At 36.6% G+C, this 23,889-nt stretch overlaps 1 protein-coding gene across 8 annotated transcripts in view; it reads right to left on the bottom strand.

Annotated features, from left to right (window-relative positions):
* Positions 1 to 2,238: 2,238 nt before the first annotated feature.
* Positions 2,239 to 23,889, bottom strand: part of FBXW7 (F-box and WD repeat domain containing 7) — a 209,254-nt gene continuing 187,603 nt past the window's right edge. For all 8 annotated transcript variants that reach the window (XM_082605570.1, XM_082605572.1, XM_082605573.1 and 5 more), the window contains 8 exons: positions 19,757 to 19,891; positions 14,225 to 14,348; positions 12,097 to 12,233; positions 11,035 to 11,148; positions 9,602 to 9,783; positions 7,356 to 7,581; positions 4,942 to 5,152; positions 2,239 to 4,158 (listed from right to left, as the gene is read on the bottom strand). In XM_082605570.1, coding sequence (XP_082461696.1) covers positions 3,890 to 4,158; positions 4,942 to 5,152; positions 7,356 to 7,581; positions 9,602 to 9,783; positions 11,035 to 11,148; positions 12,097 to 12,233; positions 14,225 to 14,348; positions 19,757 to 19,891 — 1,398 coding nt within the window. In that variant the 3' untranslated portion in view covers positions 2,239 to 3,889. The remainder of the gene's footprint in view (positions 4,159 to 4,941; positions 5,153 to 7,355; positions 7,582 to 9,601; positions 9,784 to 11,034; positions 11,149 to 12,096; positions 12,234 to 14,224; positions 14,349 to 19,756; positions 19,892 to 23,889) is intronic.

Here is a 23,889-nt window from a genome sequence, read left to right as displayed (position 1 = left end):
CTTTTGAAATTAAACAAATAGGCAGGTTGAAACATTTACTTAACCATTTGGCATGTACTAGCTGTTGCAAATTAATGAAATAGCTATGCTTCTTAAACAGCAGGAAGGGAGTTTCCAAGTGGCAAAATTATAAACAATTCCAATTAAAAAAAAAAGAGAGATAGTAAACTCTCTTTGCTCAGTTCAACAGGTATTTACTGAGCTTTTATGGGTTACTCTGTGTCCTAATTTTAGTTTCAGGCAATGTTTGATCTTTGGGAAATTGTAACATCTAAATGTGGGGACTGCCTTTACTCCGGTATAAAGAGTTGAAAATTCAGTTATATAAGGTGGTGAATTTCTTCATTAAGGAGGCCACAAAGCAGGGTTCCCTTTGTGACATTTCTTACTTCAATGACAATACTTTAATTCCTTTCGGATGAGGGTAATATTTTCCCTTTCAGGAATAGATCCACTATAATAAAGATTATTCATTTATTCATAAATAATACTTAATGAACATATATAAAATCACTCCTAGGTGCTCCGTATCTGTCTTTTACAAGGTTTCTGTAAGACTCAAATGAGAAATCTATGTGACTCCACTTAAAAAATGTAAATTGCTATATAGAGAGACATACTATTTTTGTTTCATACCTGAATGAGTCACAAATACATTCAATTGCTCCCAAATATAGCAAGTTGCAATTATCTGGGTCTATTTTCTTAAAGTTGTAATAGCAGCTACCACTTCATTGAGCTACGTGCCAACAGTGTGCTATGTGCTTTATAACATTGTGTTTAATCCCTACAATAACCTTAGGAGTTGGGTATTCTCTACCTCCTAGAAGATGAGGAAACATGAGGTCAAGTAATCTGATGAAGGTCCCGTAAATGGACAGAACTGGGATTTGGATTCAGGCGTATCTGTCTGTGAACTCATTCTATTCTATACTGTACATTTATTTTTATTGATGATGTTGTTCTTCAATTGTATTAGAGTCAAGCCACATTTACGTTATGAAAAATCAAGCAGTTTCAAGACTACCAAGTAGGATTACAGCTTCTTCTCAATCACTGAGTTGTCCGTGTGAACAGCAGTCATGGCTCCAGGCTTCGCCCCGGTTCTCCCTAAAGCAGGCCGGGCCGTTCACCTGCACTTCATTGCCTAATACGACTTCTGTCTTTAACCATGTGGCTTTTTGTCTTTTCCCTTAACCTGTCACTTCTTTCCGATGTTCTTGTGCCTGTAATGTGCTGTGGACTAAAAAACCAAATAACCAAACGTACTGGAAGGTCTCTAGGGCAGTGGTTCTCAAAGTCGTGTCCATACCCCACCTGGTGAGCTAGTTTAAATACAGATTCTTGGGTCCCATCCCCAGATGTTCTCATTCAGCAGTTTTGGGAGAGTGAGGCCCAAGCATTGCTGCCTTAGGAGTAAAGAACACATACTTTGTGACTGTGAGAAATTTATTCTCTAAGTAGCATCAATATTTGTTAACTTTCCAACGTTCACCTCGGGCCTAGATAGTTGAGATTCCTGGAGATACACACATGGCAGAAACCTGCTACTTGAGAGGCTACCTAATTTGAGTAACTGAACTTCATTTTTTTCCCTTACTTTATAAAATGCTAGATTTATTCAATAAAACAGTGACAAAAGAGCCTGAAATTACCACAAAAATGATCCCCCCCGCCCCCGCCACGAATCTTGCTTTATAGTCTGTCAAAATTCTAGGTTTCTTTCTCCTTAAAGGGCATGAGTGTGAATCCTGGTGCTTGGCCAGGTACCTGACTCCTGACAAACACCTAACCCGTGTGAGCCGCAGTCCTGCCCTCATCTTTAAAGTGGAGAGAATGGTGTCTACATCTCAGGATGGTGGGAGCTTCAGAGAGAACGCATAGAAAGTTCCTGGTAAGTAGTCGACACGTGGTCACATTTTAAAAATGAACTTCCTATAGGAATTCTAGTTGCAACTACCATAAAAGTCTGCTGGCTCTTTGAGGGACGAGATTTCATACCTATATACCCCCATGTGATAGAGATGAGCACAGTGCCACATCCTCCTGCACAGCTTAAATAAATACAATTTGCATCTTGCCGCCCACTGTTCTTACTTTGGCTGTGGACAACAGGCCTGGAAGCATCAATTTCTATGCCGCACTACGGGGGATGCGAAGATTAAAATATCAGAGACAAACCCTCAATATTGATAATCAAGTGTTCTTACCTCAGTGGAAGAAACAGGCATACTAACATGAAAAAACACATTTTATTGCACTTAAGTTATAAGAAAATAAAATTTCTAAGTGAATCAAACCATAGACACAATCCCTTTAAAGGTTGTTTTCCTCCATCATGTCAGGTTGTTACATAACTAAAATTAACCAACTTGAATCTGATTGTTTTAAATCAGACTATAAATAAAACAAACAAAAAAAATAAACAGGAGGAGGAAAAAAAGATCACCTAGGATACAGTGTTAAACCACTTTCACAGTTCAGCTTGAGTTGTGGCTCTTGGAGAATGAGGCAAACCATTTGACTTTTTCATTCATTTTGCGTGTTTGCATGTGACGCCTTTACTACAAAAACTGGATAGTTTCTGCTTTGTCAGTTACTCAGAGCAATAAAACTGTAACAGTTGTTTTCCCAAATACTGTAAAACACTAAGACTGACCAGCAACTTTATTTTAACTTTGTGTTTTATATATTTTTAAAATATTTTGTCAGTTTTATTATGTATGTTCATCCATTCACCACAGCCCTCAAAAAGAAAAGTTTCTCCGCAGAACAGGCGGCAACAGCTCTGTTCCAAGGAATGTGTTTTAATTTTTGCCCAGATAAAAGAAAATAAGCTTTGCACACACTCTCAATTCTTTACTTGCAGGCAAACTTCACTCTTTATTTTCTGAAACTCTCCCATTCTCAGCCTCTTAGAGGCACAGATGGTTCAAGTTTCAGTGGCAAAAAGTCTTTTTTTTTCCGTAACCAAACTAGAGCAAATTTGGAATTCAGTCTGGGACTAAAACGTCACAGCAGAAAAAAAATAAAAAAAAATAATTTGCTTTTTTTTTTTCTTTCTTTCATTTAGCAGCATAAATAAGTTTGGCCACTGGGAGTACAGTACAGGGGTGGGACACAATCCCGTATTTGAAGACCTACTTCTAGCACCAGCATCAAGAATTAAATCCATGTCGGGACTCACAGAACCCAGGACAACTTGCCACCTTTGAGCAACACAGGCATTGCAGAGTGTATGTGGAAGCGACAGGAATAGATTAACAGAGGCTAATACTGTGATTGATTGACATTGGCAATGGTTGGCAAAAAAAAAAAAAAAAAAAAAAAAAAAAAGCTTTTCGTGATAACTGTACAAAAACAATTCACAGTAATTTTTTTCCTTTTTAGCTTTTCCGCTCCAGAAAAATGACTTTTTGTTGCAGATGCTCTCTGGTGAGAAAGGCCACCGGTACTGTGTGGATGTTACTGCAGCTTCTTTCTAGGTCTCAGTGGTAAAAGAACAGGCTAGCAGAATCTGTAACGACATCTCTGCAGTAACGCTGCCCAGCGACCACTGGAGAAGAAAATAAAGAAATAATTGCACCTGGTTTGATTTCGAAAGTCTCGTTTTGCAAAGCTGCCCTCAGTCCAAAGTGAAGCTTTTTCCGGGATGAGCCGGCAGGCGCCTCTCTTGTCAGTTGCGGTTTGTCATCGCTTCCTCTTTTTCTTCTGAGTCTGTAGGTCTTTTCGCTCTGTTGCCCCAATCCAACATCCTGCACCACTGAGAACAAGGGATTTTTTTTCTTTTTCTTTTCTTTTTTCTTTTTTTTCTCTTTTTTTCTTTTGCAGGGGGAAGGGCAGGGAGTATGTCGTCTACACGTTGGGACGATGCCACCTTTCCTGCTCCTCACTTCATGTCCACATCAAAGTCCAGCACCAGCAGCTTGGTTTCCTCCGTCCCGTTGCGACTCCCGACTGCACACACCAGCTTTGTGTTTGAGGCTCTGATCCGCCACACGACTCCCCCGCTCCCCCCACTCTCCAATGTGACTAGGTTGCGAATAAATTCACCCGTTTTCAAGTCCCATAGTTTTACAGTTCCATCATCTGAGCTGGTAATTACAAAGTTCTTGTTGAACTGTAAACAGGTCACAGCACTCTGATGCTTGTTGGGACCTAGGCAAAACCAAAGGAATTTCGTTACTGGTTAGAAATCATGACTAAGGGTCAGTTATACTGTAATTTGTGGACTCTATATTGGAACACACAATAAATGAAATATTTAAAACGCTGCACATTTAGAAAGTGTGTTCTGAGTATTTTAGGATCGGCAGGGGTGTAAGAAAAGCTGGTAGCTATTTGTAACTGAAACGTTTATCTCTGAGGGTTCTGTGTTCCAGGAAGCGTGGCTAGCTACCAGGCGTGCATCTTGTGTCCTGGTTGCATGAATGAGCACTTCTCTCGGTGTGACGTGGATAGTACCAGCATTACGTATTCTGCTCACGGACCATCTATTGCCCCGCCACTCTGAACTAACCAGTCAAAGGCAAAGGCTGAATGGACACTATTCCAAAGCCCTGAGGAAGAGACAAAATCAGTGAGTAAGAAAGCTGCAGTGTAGCCCACCAGATGGCCTCGATGAGAAAAAACCACTTTCTAAGGGCTATGACTAAGAAAAAGAAGTGAATCATGATATCAGGAGTTAACACTGCTGTGCCTCATTTAGTATTAGCGGCTTTCACATGTTTCTTCCTCTAGTTCAGTGGGCACTGTGAATCCTTCCCATGCTACTCCCACTCCTACTCGAGTCAGAGTGGAAAGGCTCATAAACTTATCCAACATAAGTTTTCATTTTGTACGAGGTTAATTCTTTCTGTGACACAAAAGCTCCATATTTCTCTTTTGACCAACAATCTCATTTTTAAGAAACACAACTAAAGGTGGGTAGCCAATATTTACCTTGCAATGTTTGTAAACACTGTCCTGTTTTGATATCCCAGATTTTAACTGTAGAGTCTGCATTCCCAGAGACAAGAATGTTGTCTTTGAGTTCCATGCCGCTTGTTAACGACTGGTGTCCTGTTAACGTGTGAATGCAATTCCCTGTCTCCACATCCCAAACTCGGATTGATGTATCAAGAGATCCACTCACCACATGGATGCCATCAAACTACAACAGACACAGTTTATTAGACTAGAAGTGTACATATTCTTGATATTATTTATTGACCTTAATCCTAAAAGGGGACGGGAGTAAAGCATGAGAACAAAATGCCAGGAACAAAAGGAGGTACTAGGACAAAGTGCACGCAATCAAGCAACTCCACAGGGCATGTTCTCAGAAGCTTCTACCAGAAATGCTAAATTTTTATGGACAGTGGCTTCAAACTAGATGCAGAAACAATTTTCAAAAAACCACCTAAAATGAACATATTATTTTCAGATCGTCTGGCCACATTTACTAGCTACATACCATGAATGATTCAATATGGATTGCCATTTGAGTTTTACTTCCCAATAGGAAGCTTAAACTGCTGACGTGGTTTATGAATAAAGGGTGTGCTTATCAACACCTATGGCATGAAAAGGGCTGGAGATAGCTTTCATGATATTTCAAAGTAAGTTCCATTAAAAATTGTATGTAAAATAAAAATTTCATTTACAAGAACCTAATGCTATTTAGGAAATGTGCCAACAGATAATTATATCTGGAATTAGAAGTGGTGGCATTTTGAGAACAAAAGCAAACTATATACAGCATCTCTTCTCCAGCTTCCCAGCTATACCTAAAGTCAACAAATATCTACCAATTCCCAGATCTATAATAATGTTACCACCTCTTTCCTCAATCTAATGGCTTATTTAAATAAGATTATTATATTCATTAAGGTTCGAACATATCACGAAACATACAAACAATTGCATCCAATTCCCTCTCCTCCAAGTTCATAACCTTTTCTAAGTTAACAGACATCTTTATTATATGTCAATATTTCATGACATGGACAGTAAGTATTCCATCAGTTAAGATACAAATACCCCAACGACAGAACTGAGAGCCCTGGGACTACATACTAATTTGCTGATTACGAATGGGCAGTAACTGGTAAACAAGCTATGCAAGTAACAGGAAATACAGCTGACCCTTGAACAACATGGGTTTGAACCGGGAGGGTCCACACCTATACTCGAATTTCTTTCGCTAAATACCTACTACACAATCCCAGGTTGGTTGAATTCTTGGATGTGGAACTGCAGATACGGAGGGCCAACTGTAAAGTTATTCGAGGATTTTCGACTGGCGTTGGGGGTGGGGGTGGGGTGGTTGGTGCCCCTGACTCCTAAGTTGTTCAAGGGTCAACTGTATTTTTGAATTGACAATGTTGTCTTTCACGAAACGAAACAAGATCTATTTTCTAAACTTGCTATTAATCTAGTTATTTATGTCAAACTGTGGCAGTCTATTGTAGAACCTCAGGTTCAAATGAAAACAAACCGAACATCAGTTTAAGTCACATGTACTTCTTCATGACTACAGACCAGCGGCCCCGTGACAGCAGAGCAGCTCTGTGCAGACAGTTCCACTTCCACCGTGCATGGGGGCGGAATCACAGTTACATGGTCCGTCCACTTCCCGCTATCAAGGCAAAGGGGCAGCTGCCGGCCAAATTAATCCTCTAAGAAGTTCATTAAAATCCAGGTTATTCTCCTATGAGACCATCTATCCATGAATGAACACAGCAAAATTTAGGGCCCCAAAGTCTCAGGTTCCAAGAAAAATATTTGTATTTTAGAGGGAAATCAATCACAGAAAAATTGAAACAAATCATTTAAATAATTTCAAAATTTATGCTTTCTTCATGCCCATTTTAAAGTATACGTAGGGACTTCCCTGGTGGCACAGTGGTTATGAATCCACCTGCCAGTGCAGGGGACACGGGTTCGAGCCCGGGTCTGGGAAGATCCCACATGCCACGGAGCAACTAAGTCCATGTGCCACAAGTACTGAGCCTGCACTCTAGAGCCCGCGAGCCACAACGACTGAGCCTGCACTCTAGAGCCCACGAGCCACAACTACTGAAGCCTGCGCCTAGAGCCCATGCTCCGCAACGAGAAGCCCGAGCACCGCAACAAAGAGTAGCCCCCGCTCGCTGCAACTAGAGAAAGAATGTGCACAGCAACAGAGACCCAATGCAGCCAATAAATAAATAAAGTTTATTTTAAAAAAATAAAGTATATGTAAACAGAATAATTTGATTCACCTTTTTTTGGACTGTATTGGATCAGCAATCTGACAGTGATTATGAGTAAGACAACCTTATGACTCATCAACAGAGCAGCTCAGGAGAGAGCAGGAGAGACAGGTCTCTTACCTGTAACGAGTAGACCCTGTTGGTGTGCCCCTGCAGTGTGTGCAGACAGGTCTCCGTCTCCGGGTCCCACACCTTCACCATAAAGTCATACGCTCCACTCACAACCCTTCTGCCATCATATTGAACGCAGCGGACCGCTGCTACATGACCCATCAAAACATGTAAACACTGGCCTGTCTCAATATCCCAAACCCTAAGGGTGGCATCTCGAGAACCACTAACAACTCTGTAGGGGGGAAAACAGAAAAAAGAATGTAGTAGAATTTTGATATTGTGAGAAAACATGATACATAAAATGTCTGTGGTTATTAAAACATTTTTTCCTTTTCTCAAGCAGGAATACCTGTTTTCAAAATAAATACATACTATGTAAAACCTTGATATATAAACATGCAAAAGTTGAGTTACTCTGATTGGGATGGGAAGTTGGAAAGCCTAGAATTCTGCCTGTTTGATTCCTCCACCTATGAGGGACCCAGGAGCACCTTGGGGTCCTGTGGAACAGTTTTAAGGCTACTGTACTGTAATTAGAAATGACAAAGAGGAAGAAGAGGAAGATGAAGTCAAAGAAGATAAAGAAGCAGCAGCGGAAGCAGCCAGCTCTAAACACATACAATAAGATCTTGAGTTTAGAAATAAAATGTTAGTGTGGGCAATATGTGTAAAATGCTAATGGGTGGCAGTATTTTGAAAAACTTAAGTTTTCTTCTTTATTCTTTCTGTCATTTCCTCCAATTTTAATTATGAGCACAAAGTCCCTTTGTGACTAGGGAAAAAATTCAATGAAGGTTTTTCAACAAAACAAATCAGAATCTGGAGTTTAAACAGCTAAACATATGAGCTTTACACCATATACTCTGGTTAAGTTAACCAGTTTTAAACATGTCCTCAAACAAAGGCTGCTTATGTTTATATTTAAAAATATTCTGTAGGCTACCGGGGCATTAAGACATACAGATTTTTAGAACATACACATGTAGGGGCAACAGAAATCCCTTAAAACTCTGACCCAACATTTATTCTCTTCCGAAGACCAGAGTGATACAAATATGGCAATCACCTTTGGATTACAAAGGAGAGTTGAAAACTCAGATGTCTTTAATGTCATTCCTAAGAGATTAAGAAAGGCCAGAGTTTCCACCTTTGGAACAGTAGAAAATGGAAGCATTGAGCGATTTAAGTCAGAACATAATGGAAACTGAAATGCAAGGTCTCTTGATACCAATCCCCCCCCCCCAATTTTAATAGTAGAGCACATTGTTCAAAGTAGATTCAAATTACAAGTGAGAAGGTACTTTTCTGCACATATTACAAATCTGAAGTGAAATCTGCTAAATGTAATGGTTCTTGATAAAGAAGATGCCATGGACAGAATGAATTAACGGTAAAAACTGGAGTGGATTCACTGTGAGGACCCTTCAGAGAGACCTTTTCTGACAAGGGAGGTAGAAATCACATCTGTTTAACAGGAGTACCATGAAGACACGCCAATGGAAGACAGAAAGGACTTTAATAGGAGGGCTCTGTAGGAGGAGATAAAAGCAACCGCAAAGATGCCGAGAAGAAAAAGGCAAGCAGTCTGGTTTGGCTTAAACTATTTTGAGAACTGGATTGAGGGTTTCTTCCTTAATTCGGCGGGCAACAGTAGGCTCCCAAAGGGCAGCGGTACTACTGTAATGAGAGGAGGTTCTCTGCAGCTGTGTAAAAGGTGACCGAGTTTGAAAGCTCTGTCAGTAGTTCAGGTGATAGGTAATGAGAGAATAAGTTAAAACCCACAGGCCTCAGCTTTTGCCCAGACACAGGGGATATGATGGAGTGGGGGAAGGGTGGTGGGTAATTAAAAAGACTCAGAGACTTGAAGCCTGAATTAGGGAATGTGTCCCACTACTGGAAATATATGCCCCCCCCCAATTTTTTTGAAGATGATGAGTCATCAAAGATTTAGAACGATAAAGTAAGGTGTTAGTCAAGATCAGAGAACAGGGTTTCAAGGTGGAAGCCAACAGCACATCAAATGAGGACGGACATTTAAAGGCAACACCCGACTGCCCGATTCTAAGGCAACACACTGCTGCTTTCCTAGCAGAGAAATATCTGCAGTTGGATGATGAGTCTAATTTAGGAGCGTATTATCACTATCTCTCTGTTAGACATGGTAAGTACTGTACAACGGAACTCTATACAAAAGGCCCCAAGTTCACAAGTAACAGAGGAAGAATTCCCAACCCCTACAGGGTTTCCCCTACCTTTTTTCATGGAGATGCATACAACGTACAGTGGAAGTATGCCCATATAAGGTGTGTATACATTCTCCCGTCTCCGCATTCCACACTTTGAGAGTCCGATCTGTAGATCCACTAATAATGATATTGTCTCTCATCTGTGATGACCATACTCCACCTGTGTGTCCCACTAATGTCCTCAGACACTGCAAAAACACTTAAGATGATTACTTTTGGGTAGAAAGAAAAACAATGTAAATAACATTTCAGCCGTTCATTAAAATCTGAAGTAAAGTTATTTACTCAGTTGGAATGTTTGGCATATTAGAAAATAATTTTTCACATCAATATAACATGATCCCATCACTGTGTATTTCTTTGTTTACTCAGCAGCACTGCATATTATACACACACACACAGCCGAGGAACAAGTATGTAGACAGTAAACCTTTCTCACTAAAGTATGACAACTCCGGCCTGGCCTCTTTGATAAAATAATACTAAAATTGCAACTTGGTTTCTTCCATGGGAATGGATTCAGTGAAAGAATGCCAACAGAGTTGGGTGTGGCTACATTCCACATTTCATCTGAATCTGCCCCAAGGCAGTAGTTAGGGTACTTCTAGGCAAGGTACTTCTAGACAAGTAAAGACAGACACTAAAACCCTGAAATAAATCCAAAACTAATATTACACTATGGAAATACGAAGCAGTTTTAAAAAAACGTTTACATCTGACTTGGAATATTTAGAAGATTCTTGCCCAAGAATCAACACGTTATAAGACATTTTAAAAGACAGATTTCCCCCTCCCCACACACTTTCTTCTATTCTTTTTTAGGTGGTCAATTACCTAATTCAAGAAAATATTTTCCATTGGACAGATAAAAATAAGTATTCAGTAGAGAACCATTAAAGTATAATATTGTATGAAGTGAAACTGACTGCCTGGACTGCTTTGTTTCCTTCAAACTCCTATTTAAATAACTAGCCTGCTTAACTTCTATCTTACAGGGTTTGAGATAAATCAAAATTAACATGATGTATTTAACTTTTAAACTATAGGTAGGTTATCAACAAAGTTTACAAGGAAAAAATATATCCCTCAGTCATATTTTTGAAAAAGATTAAAAAGGAAGGAGATATAACTTTGATGGTTAATAAAAGTGGGAAAAATTAACCCCCAAAAAAGAAAAAAAAAAGCACATCTGTAAAATCTTAAAATAGCTAAGTCACAAAGATAGACAAACTATTTAAATGAAGAAGAAACTAATGACATCCCTATCATGAGAAACATCATTTTCATGCCAAGAAAAAAGCTGAATTAGAAGCTCTGATATTTGCTATCAAAATAAGCTAGACTCAAAAATGAATCCTTGTTTTCCTTTCACTGGTTGATCCTTGTAAAGGTAGGTACCAAATGGTGACTTTACGAAGTGTAGAGAGAAGTACACTTACTTTGCCTGTGACTGCTGACCAAACTTTTAAAGTGTTGTCATCAGAACCACTAACTATTCGGTTACCACAAAACTGTAAGCATGTGATCACATGATCATCATGTCCTTTCAGCACCTACAACATAGATGTACAGATCAGAAGTATGTTACTACATTATGTTTTTTAAAATACTGGTGAAAAGAAAAATGAGGCCATAAATAGCAACAGTAATCCATAGTCTATTTCCAGAGTAAAAATTTGTATAAAATATGAAGCATCCTTCCTGGCGGATGAATTAAGTATTAAACATTTTATTGTTTCCATATTCTATTATTTATACTTGAGACATCAACTATTAAAATTTTACTCAGTCAAGACCTCATAAATATGGTTCAAACACAAACGTATTTTATAATCATCTATTTTATCCGCTCAAACCAAAAGAATATGCACTTAAGTTGTGCAATTTTGACACACAAAAACAAAAGCACCTACTAAGTAGAAAGACAATAATCAACTTTTTCAACTTAAAACAAAAAAGCCTGTCATAATGTATACGTTTTAAAACAAAATGTCTCCCCAAATTGCTTTTTTCCAGTTGAAAAAAATATAGCTAAGGATTTCAAGTATTTTTGCCATTCTTTATATAATTGAAATGTTATAAGGCAGAAAATCAGAATTATGCTTAAATTTATAAAATTAAAACACACAAAAGCCATCAAAAAACCCCCCAAACATGGGTACTCCTCAGAAAATCATGCTTAGTCAGAGAGGGAGCAAATTCTTAGGCAGTATGTATATGACACAAAATTCAACAGGATATTCAGAAATTTTCATTTACGTGCAATAGATAGAACAACACGTAAGTCAATTCATCTTTTATTCAAGTACAATTAGTTGTCAGACTAGAGATATTAGCACAGAGGAATACTGTCAGTTACATTTTCAGTTATTTTAAAATATATTGTTTTCTTTCTACAGGACATGGGTTGTCAAATTATACTGCTTGTCAGATATGAAAGAGTACACTACGTACTAACACTGATTAATGGTCTCTGTTACACCATGCAAGAGTTCAGTTACCTTAGGAGACTTGAGTTCTCCTCGCCTCCAGTTAGTATCAATTCTGTGCTGCCTGATGTATGCACTTTTCCACGGACTGTGTATGAAACCTGGTTTTATTACTTTTCTTCTCTTGATGTGCAATGGTTCATCAATACCTAAGGTTTAGAAAATTTAGAGTATAATTGCCTTCACCGATAATACAAATTACACATTTTATAATGCATCTCATTTTCTCCTATGCTGAAAACCACTGAAATGCAGAACACTAATTTCTAACACTGTTATTACGAGACACTAATGTAAATTTGCAATCTATATGGCATGTTTTCTACTGACTATTTCACTTCTCTCAGAATAATTCTATGAAATGTTGGTGAGGATGTGGAGAAATTGGAACCCTTGTGCAATGCTTGTGGGACTATAAAATAATGTAGCTGCTACGGAAAACAGTATGGAGGTTACTCAAAATAAATTAACCATAAAATTACCATATGATCCAGCAATTCCACTTCTGAACATACACCCAAAAGAACTGAAAGCAGGGACTTGAACAGGTATTTGTACATCCATGTTCGTAGCAGCATTATTTATAACAGCCAAGAGGTGGAAGCAACCGAAGTGTCCATTGATGGATAAATGGAGAAAAAAGTGTGGTATATACATACAATGGAATGTTTAGTCTTAAAAAAGGAGGGAATTCTGATACATTTGGATGAACCTTGAAGACATTATGCTAAGTGAAATAAGACAGTCACAAAAAGACAAATACTGTATGATTCCACTTATATGAGGTCCCTAGAGTCATCAAATTTATAGAGACAGAAAACAAAATGGTGGTTGCCAGTGCTGCAGGGAAGAGGAATAAGGAGTTATTGTTAAATGGGTATGGAGTTGCAGCTGGGGAAGATGATAAAGTTCTGGAGATGGATGGTGGTGATGGTTCCATAGCAAAGTCAGCGTACTTAATGCCGCTGAACTATACACTTAAAAATAGTGAAAGTGATAAATTCTATTTTATGTATAAATTATCACAATTTAAAAAAGTCATTAAAATAATGATTCTATGAGAAGGTATGGCAGGGATAATTAATCCCACTTTATATATATCTGAGAAGAGAAGGTTTCACTGAGTAGTCCAAGCCACAGACAGGGCAGAGGCAGGATTAGAAACTAAGTATCCTGGATCTTTCTTTACCTCTCAGCTTTACTAAAGAGAACCTATAGCGCATCTGTCTTACACTCTATGATTCTTTCTTAAAAATTTTGCTTGTCGGGGCTTCCCTGGTGGCGCAGTGGTTTGAGAGTCCGCCTGCCGATGCAGGGGACGCGGGTTCATGCCCCGGTCCGGGAAGATCCCACATGCCACGGAGCGGCTGGGCCCATGAGCCATGGCCGCTGAGCCTGGGCGTCCAGAGCCTGTGCTCTGCAATGGGAGAGGCCCCAACAGTGAGAGGCCCGCATACCGCAAAAAAAAAAAAAAAAAAATTTTGCTTGTCGAAGGCAAATAATATTTTTGCATAATTTTTTCAAAAGTAATATTTTTCTAGATGCCTGCTGGAAAGAAAAAATGTCCTTTCTTAATATGGATGATACCTACTCCATTACTAGGAAAGGGGATTTTTTTTTTTTTTTTTTAAACAGGTCTCAGAACACAGGCTCCATAGTGGGAAGAAAATGGGACTTTACTCCTACAGTCCCAGGATTTAAGAATATCTAGCACATAAGAGGTGCTCAAGAAATATTTGTGGAAGAAATGAATAGACTACAAATATTTGAGTATTTAATTGCTAGTTTAATTTGGGGGTTCTCTTTAAATTGTCCTCATCTTGACTTTCTCATTGTTTATTAATTCTACTGGAGACTGGGAAGCAAATGAGATATATTCACTATTAGTTACAGTACTCACTAAAGGGGTTAGTGGCAAGATTTGGCACATTTGAATATGTGGAATAACATGTGGATTTTATACAAGTAGGTGAATGTAAATGAAGACGTAGTCTTGATTCTTTGATAGGCTGCCAAAGTTCTCTTTTTTAGTTTATCCACCACTTTATTCTATGTGCACATAAAACTTATTATTATTTTTCAGAATCACTTTGCTTTTTCGAACTACAAAATATTTTCTCTCTGTGATTTTGAACCTTACCCTCTTCTTTACATTTCTCTCTCCAGAGAAGGTTGTCTTCAGCCAAAATTCTCCAGTAGCGACACGTCTGAGCCGCTTGTAGCAGGTCTTTGGGTTCCAGGAATGAAAGCACATAAAGTGCAAGCTATGAAAAGAAAAAGCATAGTATACCATGTGTCTCTTTTTAACTATAAAAAATAAGTTAATTATTCCCTATAGTATAAAATACTTATAGATAAATGTAATATAATTTTACATTCTAATTTCTAAAATTATGAAAGGCAGTACCTACCTTCTAATATTCAATTTTAACAAATACATACCAGATTTAAAAACACCCTATTGGTTTTTATGAACTTCACCCCACTAACTCCTCACCTCTTCAAGGAATACTTATTAAACCTCCCTGCCTCTTCTCTTGCCTTTGCTCTGTGAACCTCATCTCAAGAATTCTACTATTTATTTATATATATTTTTACTTTATTAGTTGTTTAAATTTTGTCTTTTTCTGTCCTCACTACAATATAATTTCACTTAAGAAATGAGATTCCTGTATACTCTGTGTGGCATAATTTCAGAATCCTTCAGATAGTTAGATATAATTAATAGTTCTTTATTGTATCAAACTTTATATCACAGTGATGAACTTTTCAAACATTTAATCCTTTACTGAAAATGACAAAAGGGAACAATTATTAAACTGCTCCCTAGACCTATAAAAGTAATTGGGTTCTCATTCCTTTATATTGCTTATGGAGATTTTCTGGATGGGCCAGATAGAGTTGTATATTTGAGTTAAGTCTTTGATATATCACTGATTTAAAAATATTGTTTCCAATACTGGCAAACCATCAATTTTTTTTCCAGTGTGTAAAGTCAATTCAAATAAATAAAAGAAAAGGAAATAGAAGAAAAAGGAGAATGACAGCTTCCGACTATGCTCATTCAATTAGCCTCACAAATCACATAAAAATTTAAATTATGATATTAGGACAGAGTGATCTAAACAGAGCAGCAAAGTTTACTTTCACATGAACTAAGTGACAAAGATTAAAACAAACTATCATTTAAGGGGCCTAGGGTCATATAGGGAGTAAAAGCACAATCTGAGTTATTTTTTGATGGTAAACAGGAATTACATGAAATAAATTATGCTTTCCCAATGACTTTGTATCAATATATATACAGAGTTCATCATTAATCACATATTTATTGAGTATATTCTATATAGAAAGTACTTCAACCAGTCAGTATTCAACTTAATACTACTATTGATAAATGACAGTGAAAAATTTTGTGAAATAATTATTTTTGGTCTATCAGAGACGACCATTCAGTATTATATACAGAAACCGAGTCATTTAAAATGAAAAGGCATAACTATATTAAACAATCCATATATGCGTGTGTGTTCACACATACATACACATATACAAATATACACATACATACATAACTCAACAATATATTTTTTAAATGGATACCCCATAAACCAATTAATTTTGAAACTATCAATCAATCAAAGCCTAGACAAGTTTGCTTAGTGTCAGTCTTAACACCATACTATTAACCTTCTATGTGAAACTGATATTTAACATAGAAATTATCAGGCACGAAGTTATATTTGTGGAAAAGAGATGCTAGTTAATGCCCAAGATATTGAGAATGGTCATATGAAAAAGCCTACTCTTATTTTAGCTATCCAGCTGAAGCAGAAATCAGGTAATTTATAGAAACATTCAATGGATCCTAAATGCTAAGAAACAAATCCAGAGCAGGTTAGATTTATCCCCAAATCAACAGGTAAAATTTCCTTCATTACTGGTGATTAAGAGATCATCTAGTCCAGTGTCTGCATGCATTAAAAAGAAATGTAAAGAAACACTCAGGTGCTAAGGCAATTTGAAGTGCTAACTTCATAGGTAGCTGGCACCCATTCCTTTAAAATAGCAAAGTCCCTAACTCAACCATAAACTTCAACTTATTAAATGTTTGTCCATGCCATCAAAACATCCCTGTATTACAGAAAATACACATAGCATGGGACTTCCCTCGTGGTCCAGTGGTTGAGAATCTGCCTTCCAATGCAGGGGACAAGGGTTCGATCCCTGGTTGGGGAACTAAAATCCCACATGCTGTGGGACAACTAAGCCCACGCTCAGCAACTACTGAGCCCGTGCACTCTAGAGCCTGCATGCCACTACAGAGCCCGCACGCCACTAGAGAGCCCGCAAGCAGCAACTACTGAGCCCGTGCACTCTGGAGCCCGCACATCACAACTAGAGAGAAGCCCACGTGCCACAACTAGAGCAGCCCACATGCTGCAGTGAAGATCCCTCATGCCGCAACTAAGACCTGATGCAGCCAAATAATTTTTTTTAAAAAAAGAGAAAATATACATAGAAAAATATGAATAAGAAAATCAGAACCAGGAAAAATATAAATAGAAAAGGTTTAAACTAGAGGAAAAGTAGAACACAAATATACTGGCAACAGTATTTTACATGGTTTTTTAATTAGGCTGCCAAGCAAAAAGAAAACAGCAATTAGTTATACCAGTTCCTCAAAAGAAACAAGGTTTTGTCATGTAGGGTTCCTTATAGGGGACAGAGAGTGGCCACTGTCCCAAACTACATCTCTACAATACCACAGAGGGGGTTACAGGTTTCTTGGAGCCAAATCAAATGCTCTAGCTAATGCAGTTTTCTATTAATTTGTATTAAAGGTAAACTCTTGATTAGTAATTCTTCCTAAGGACTACTTCCACACAAGAAAAGCTCTTAAATCGAAAATTTATTTCAGATGATTATCTTTTCTTCGGCCAAACTTGTCATTTCAATGAGAGTTGCTGTTTTTTGTTTTTCAGTATAACTTATATTGGGTTGGCCAAAAAGTTCATTCGGTTAGTGAATACATTGTTCAGTAAAATTCCTGGTGAAAATGAAAAAACGTGTCTTTTATTTTTACTTAAAACCGAAAAAACTTTTTGGCCAACCCAATATAAAAGACCACCATATTATATTTAAAAAGTAGCTAATACTTCCCCAGAATTGCTATATTTCAGTGGATTGAAATAGTGAAAGAAAAAGAAAAGAAAAGAATAAAGAAAATGTTGGCCAATCCTATGTTAAGAATTTAGGCTTTGTTCTAGATCATCTACTATATCACTATGCTTTCCTTGGCGTTTACTTACAAAATAAGGATAGTGCTCTTTATCACAAGTCTCCCATGTGAGACTAGTGAGATTCCTGTCAAGGTTTTTGAGATTAATAAGTAAATGTTGGTAAAGAGCTTTGAGATCTGTTGAAAGGAATTATAAGAAAATTACTATAAGTCCATTTCCTGACACAAAGGTAATACTGTTTTAAATAATGATAGTACTTAGTCTCCAATAAGATGTTAAGTTTCCTTAAGGACTTAGATCTATACCATTATTTCTCTACATTTAAAATAAAGCATTTTGAGCTTCCCTGGTGGCGCAGTGGTTGGGGGTCCGCCTGCCGATGCAGGGGACACGGGTTCGCGCCCCGGTCCGGGAGGATCCCACATGCCGCGGAGCGGCTGGGCCCGTGAGCCATGGCCGCTGAACCTGCGCGTCCGGAGCCTGTGCTCCGCAACGGGAGAGGCCACAGCAGTGAGAGGCCCGCGTACCGCAAGAAAAAAAAGAAAAAAAAAAAAAAGGCATTTTTCAAATTTTCTAGCAGTTAAAACTATATTCAATATCCTTTGATAAACCATAATGGAAAAGCATATGAAAAAGAATGTATATGTATGTATAACTGAGTCACTTTGCTGTATAGTAGTAATTAACACAACACTGTAATTCAACTATACTTCAATAAAAAACAAATTAAAAAAGGGGGGGGACAGGTGCCATGCTAAGTCAGGCTCACTCATTCTATCTAGCAAAGCTTCTTTCCCCTCAGGCAATCTTCAAAGGAACACTTAATTCAAGAAAATCTTTACTGCCCTGGTTATGGATAATTTGTGCTTAAATTTTAGATTTTTAAGAATACTTTTATATTCTTCTGATTTCAAATCACGTTTTTTTGTGTTACAAAGCTACTATGGAAATCCAAATAAAGAAAAAACGAAACAAAATAAAAACCTCACAATCTTTAGACATAAGAGGACAAACTAGACTGAGAAAAAGGCTATATTTTAACAAAAATACTACCTTCTAAAATATGAAGGATATCAAGGGAAACTATGAAAAATATATCAAAGGTGAATAAATTCAGTTTCAGTCAAATACTTATAAAAGTGCTTCCTATTATTACCACCCTTCTGGAAGCAAAGAGAGAGAGCTTATGCCACTTTCATAAGAGAAATCTATCCAAAGGGGTCAGTTTTAGAATGAGCCAGCAAGAATAAAGATTTTTTTTTTCTGGGACAATGTCATTTTAAAAATCACTCTAAAGAAGCAACATCTCAGGAAAAAGATATTTTTTTCCACTTTGCTTTTTCCTGTAGTTATGCTTAATTTTATCCATTAACTATGATGAAATCATTTTATTAATATCCATTGTGAAATTAGTATTGGGACTATCTTTAATGCCCTTAGGATATTTAGCATGAGAATCTGAAAAAAAAAATCAACTTCCTTTCTCTTCAAGTTTGAAGTTTCAGGACCATTTGCATTTATATTTATATTAACATAAATGGTATTTTATATTGTCTTCTTAGCTGATCTATGATTAGTGGCATATACAAAAATGTGAAAATATAAATCATGGTAACATTGATTATTTAATGTTATCTTATTTCTGTTTGCTGACAAAAATGAAACTATGAAGGTTACAACATCAAAAGAGAACTACATCTAAACTATGCCTCATTTACATAGTCGAGAATGCACATGTGGTCGTAATCAATCTATGATAAAAAATCAAAGATGTTTTATTTTATATAAAGATATTAAAACAAATGGGCATACATAATTCTAGGAGAAATACTATAAGAATGTAACTGGTATGGGAAATCTATGATTGTGTGTGTGTGTGTGATGCAGCAGGAAGGGGAATGATTTACAGAAGACAACGTACATGTGAAATTCCATATACTTCAAAATAATTACATAATGTAAGTCACTGAGAACTACTATCCAATAGAATCATGAAACTATTAGTCTTGAAGGGACTTAGGATAAACAAAAAGCAAAAGAAAAAAAATACTGCTGTTTTAATAAAATCAGAATTTAAAAAAATCTACTACTATAGATGAACATACCAAGACAACTAAAGGTTGGACTTCAAATAACCTGGGAAGAAATCTTGGTAAAGAAACAGTCAAATTAACGAAACTCAATAGCTTAGTCTCATACATGACTTATTCCAGTGATGGAAAGAAGGTACTTAGTCTGTAAGTATAATTTAATCTGAAAATTATATTAAGTCACAGCACCTTATCATTTACAGCCCCCTTTAATACTAATTAAGAGTGTTAAACTGACAATACTGAATACCATAATTAGCATGACAATGTCTATAGATGGTAGCTGTTGATTTATATTTTCAAATAGCACTAATGAAGAATATAATTGATAATCCTTACCTCTTTAGGGAGCAAGGAAATGAAGTCTCGCTGAAACTGGGGTTCTATCACTTGCATCATATGTTTTACTTGTGTTGGTTCACAACTATCAATAAGTTCATCTAAAGCAAGCAATTTCTCTGGTCCACTCCAGCTCTATCAAAGAGGAATTAGAAATTTTTATCTATTATTTTAATAAATGTCTCAAATTATAAACTCATAAAGGAAAATCCACATCTACACACAACATAAAAAGTGGCTGCTTACAGTAGAAGGCACTGAAGTGACAATCATTTAGTCTCATTAAGTTTATTAGCTACCTTTATTTTGTAAAAGCTTTTTTTAGGTTTGATAGACAGAAAAATATTTTTGCATTGTATTATTATAATTGTTATGTTCGTCCATCTACCACCAAGATACTGGCTGAGAAACCAAAATTTTATTCCGAAACATCGGTTTGAGCCACTAAGTAAATGAATTTTGACAGATGATTTTCCTTTCTTCCCTTTCTTTCTAGTGGGCACCATAAAAGTTGATGGTTTTAGTAAGGCACTCATCTGAGACTGGCAGCATCAACTAGAGAAAGATTAATAACTGGATAGACTGCACATCTGACAAGTGTCTTCTACAAATTAAAAGGGCTTTGATTTGCTATGTGAAAATAATTTCAAATAAAAAACAGCAAACAACAGAAAATGGTAGCTGACTTAATAGTAAAATTAGAATATGAACAAAGGCTAAAAGAGGGTACGAAATAAAGTATATGGTATGGAAAAACAAAAACAATTATATCTCAAAAATATGAGCTCCTTTAAACCATACTAACGAGGTTGTTTTAATTTTTTTTCCCCAGTGTGGAACACCTGCACAGAAATGCCATGATTCTTAAAAGGAGAAACTAAAAAGCTACATGAATCATTTAAAATGTTAGGACCTCCCCTCACAAAAATCAGTAAAACATTTAAATAACCTTGAAACACTTAGGTGAAAAAACATCCTTGAGGAAGCTGATATAGTACCTTTGTAAATTATTATGTCCACTTTGGAAGTGGGAGAAGAGAGAACAATAGGTGAGGTTTGGAGCTAGAAAGAGCTGGATTTTGACATTCCATTTCTTGCTCAAACTAGGAACCTGGATTTTGTAACGTGAAATAGATAATAGTTGAAAACTGAGATACGCTGAGGATACTGGAAGCCTTATTCAGAATATCAACACTTTTTAAAGTATTTCTCAAAATATTTATCAGAATCTAAAATGAAATCTCATCTCTTCTTTCCTATCATAAAGTGTAGACTATCCTAATACTAGCAAACATTTCAGTAGTACTTCCACAGTACTACTACATATGTGTATCTCACTTAATCATCATAAAAACCCTGGAGAATATCCCCATTTTACCACCAAATATGAGGAAACAGAGGCTCTAATAAGCTGTGTCCTTTCCTTTTACTTTGACACATACATATACCCAGAACATTCTCCTTGAGTACTCACTGTGTATCCTTTTTGGTTAGGGTGAGGATTTATACATAGAAATTAAAAATACTCATATACATGTATATGCACACACATGACCAATTAAAAGCAGTTAATTTGAAGTTTATTTCACTCCATTTCCCTCACATAGCTTCAAATCCTGGTTCAAAACTTACTACCTCTTTGACAAAACTCATGCTGATCAATCGCCACTCATCCCTGACAGTACCAATACTATAAACTCTGAGTTATTGATTTATATTCCTCACAGGATTTGAGGTGGGTTTTTATAATATGCTGTTCCTCTCCATCTACATTATAAGAATTCATGGATACCAGTATAAAAACATGCCCATTTTGGGTGATGGATAACTATGCTGACTTGATTAAAATGTGGCTTTAATTAAGACACTTGATAGAATAATTTTAATGTAAACTTTTTAATCTCCTTTGCATATATGAATGCCAGCTTTACAGATATTTTTGGAAATATTTGGAAATATTTATGGTTAAATAAAGATATGTGATCTTCTATGGTAAAAAGATAGTGAAACATCTTTTAACATATTACTATTTATATTACTAATTATAATTTATATTCTATATAATTTATTACTATTCTATATAAATTACTATTATGAATATTTCTAATTAAAGGTTAATATACAAGTTTCATGTTTTGTTTTTTTTCAGTTAACATATTATTACTGTGTTTAAGAAAGGAAGGAATAGAAAAACAGTATCAATACATGGTATATAACTGCTAACAGATGAAAAAAATATCCTTTCAAGGATTTTAGGGGCTGGAGTATAGAATGAAAAAAGCCAGAACAGAAGATAAATAATTCAGATCTTGGGTAAATGTTAGAAACTGTGTCAGAAACTTCTATATATTTAAGGCAAAGTCCATGATGAAAATTATGCCCATATAGCAAAATGCTTCTAAGACTTTAAACAATATTTTTATTTTGTTTTAAGATAATATTTAACGAGTTAAATAAAATTTAAATTATATTTCAATTTGAATTATACATATATCCAGCAGATGTTACTTTGTGACATTTTATTGAAAAGTATACAACTGACAAAGATTAGTAACAAGCTGTAATCTACAAAGTAAATGAGACTGTTTTCACTGACCATACATATTCGACAGTCCAATTACTTTAAGTCACATCTCTTAGATGGTTCCAGCAAAGGTCTGGACCACGTAGTCCCTAGCTTTTCTCTCTCCAGCCTGGATTTCTTTCCTGAACTACAGACCTGTTTATAAAATTGTTTATTCAACATGTATTCTTGGGTATGTAATAGAAACTTTATCTATGACCTTTCTCTTCAAATATGCATGTCCACAATCTTCCCTATTTCAGTAAGATGTAACTCTTATTATATTAGTTTGTTCAGGCCCAAAGCACTGGAGTCATCCCCAACTCTCTTACTTTCACCATCAGATAGTTCTGATCCATCAGCGAATTCTAAGGCCTTAAAATTCAAAATATACCCAGAATCTGACTATTACTACATTGGTCTAAGCTACTATTGTCTCTCACCTGGGTTATTCCTATAACCTCTTACCCAGTCTCCCAGCTTTCCACCTCTGCCCTCCTAGTTCTGTTCTCCACAAAGCAGTCAGAGTGACCGTGCTAAAAGTCACTTACTCACTCTTCTGCTTGAAGCCCTCCAGTGGCTTCCCACTTCACTCCAAGTAAAAACCAAAGTCTTCAGGTTGGCCTACAGGTTCTAATTTCCTATTCCTTTCCCTCGTTTACTCTACTTTAGCCATAGATACTCTTTCTGTGCCTCAGACACACCCAGCATGCTCTGCTTGAGAGCCTTTTCACTTGCTGATCCCTGGACTATTCTTTCCCTAGACACCCACATGCTTTACCTCCCTACCTCCTTCTCTGAGACCTTCTCTGTGCAATTTTCTAAAACTGCAAACCAGTTTGAAATCCCCCAACCCCCTCCCTTTCCTGACTAGAGTTAAGTTCTCCAAAAAAGGGTTTTTGTCTGTTTTGTTAATTACTGTATCCCAGATCCAAATTAGGGCCTAGCACCTGACAGATACTCAGTAAATATTTGTTGAATAAATGAATGAATCTCCAAAGAGTCAGGAAATACTGCACCAATGCTATCTTAAAACTCTTTCTTGAGAAAGTTTCTATTCTATGTACCTGATGGTATCACTCGGACTTGCTTGCTTAGTCTGGTTCCAAGACTGGTTCCCAGTTTTGATACATACATGGTTTAACAGCAAGGGAAGGATGTATTAACTTGAAAACCTTGCAGTTAATGACTATATTAAAATAAAATAATATTTTATTATTATTGGTGTGGATTGTTGAACCCACAACAATCTTTAATGAGGACTAGAGGAAAGAATACCGAATTGGGGATCAGGAAATACAACTTTTGGAGAAGATAACTGCCACTAATTAGGTTACAATTTACCTCTGCAGGCTTTAGTTTCTTTATCTGAAAAAGTGTTGGAAATTCTGATAATAATTATTTTATTTCTGCTCTGAAAAGTAGTTCTTCTGGAAAAGAAAAAAGTACTTTCCTTTGGTCTTTCATGGTAAAGTTACTGGGAACACACTGAAAGGGATAGGAAAAACATTCCAAAATCAGAATCAAGATAAACAAAATTTAATTTGTGGACAAAATTTCAAATGCAAAC

This window comes from Mesoplodon mirus (assembly GCF_964341445.2).
Source record: "Mesoplodon mirus genome assembly, chromosome: 2".
Classification (NCBI taxonomy): Eukaryota; Metazoa; Chordata; class Mammalia; order Artiodactyla; family Ziphiidae; genus Mesoplodon; species Mesoplodon mirus.
The sequence above is the reverse complement of the archived record's forward strand: the minus strand, read 5'-3'. Positions and strand labels throughout refer to the sequence as shown.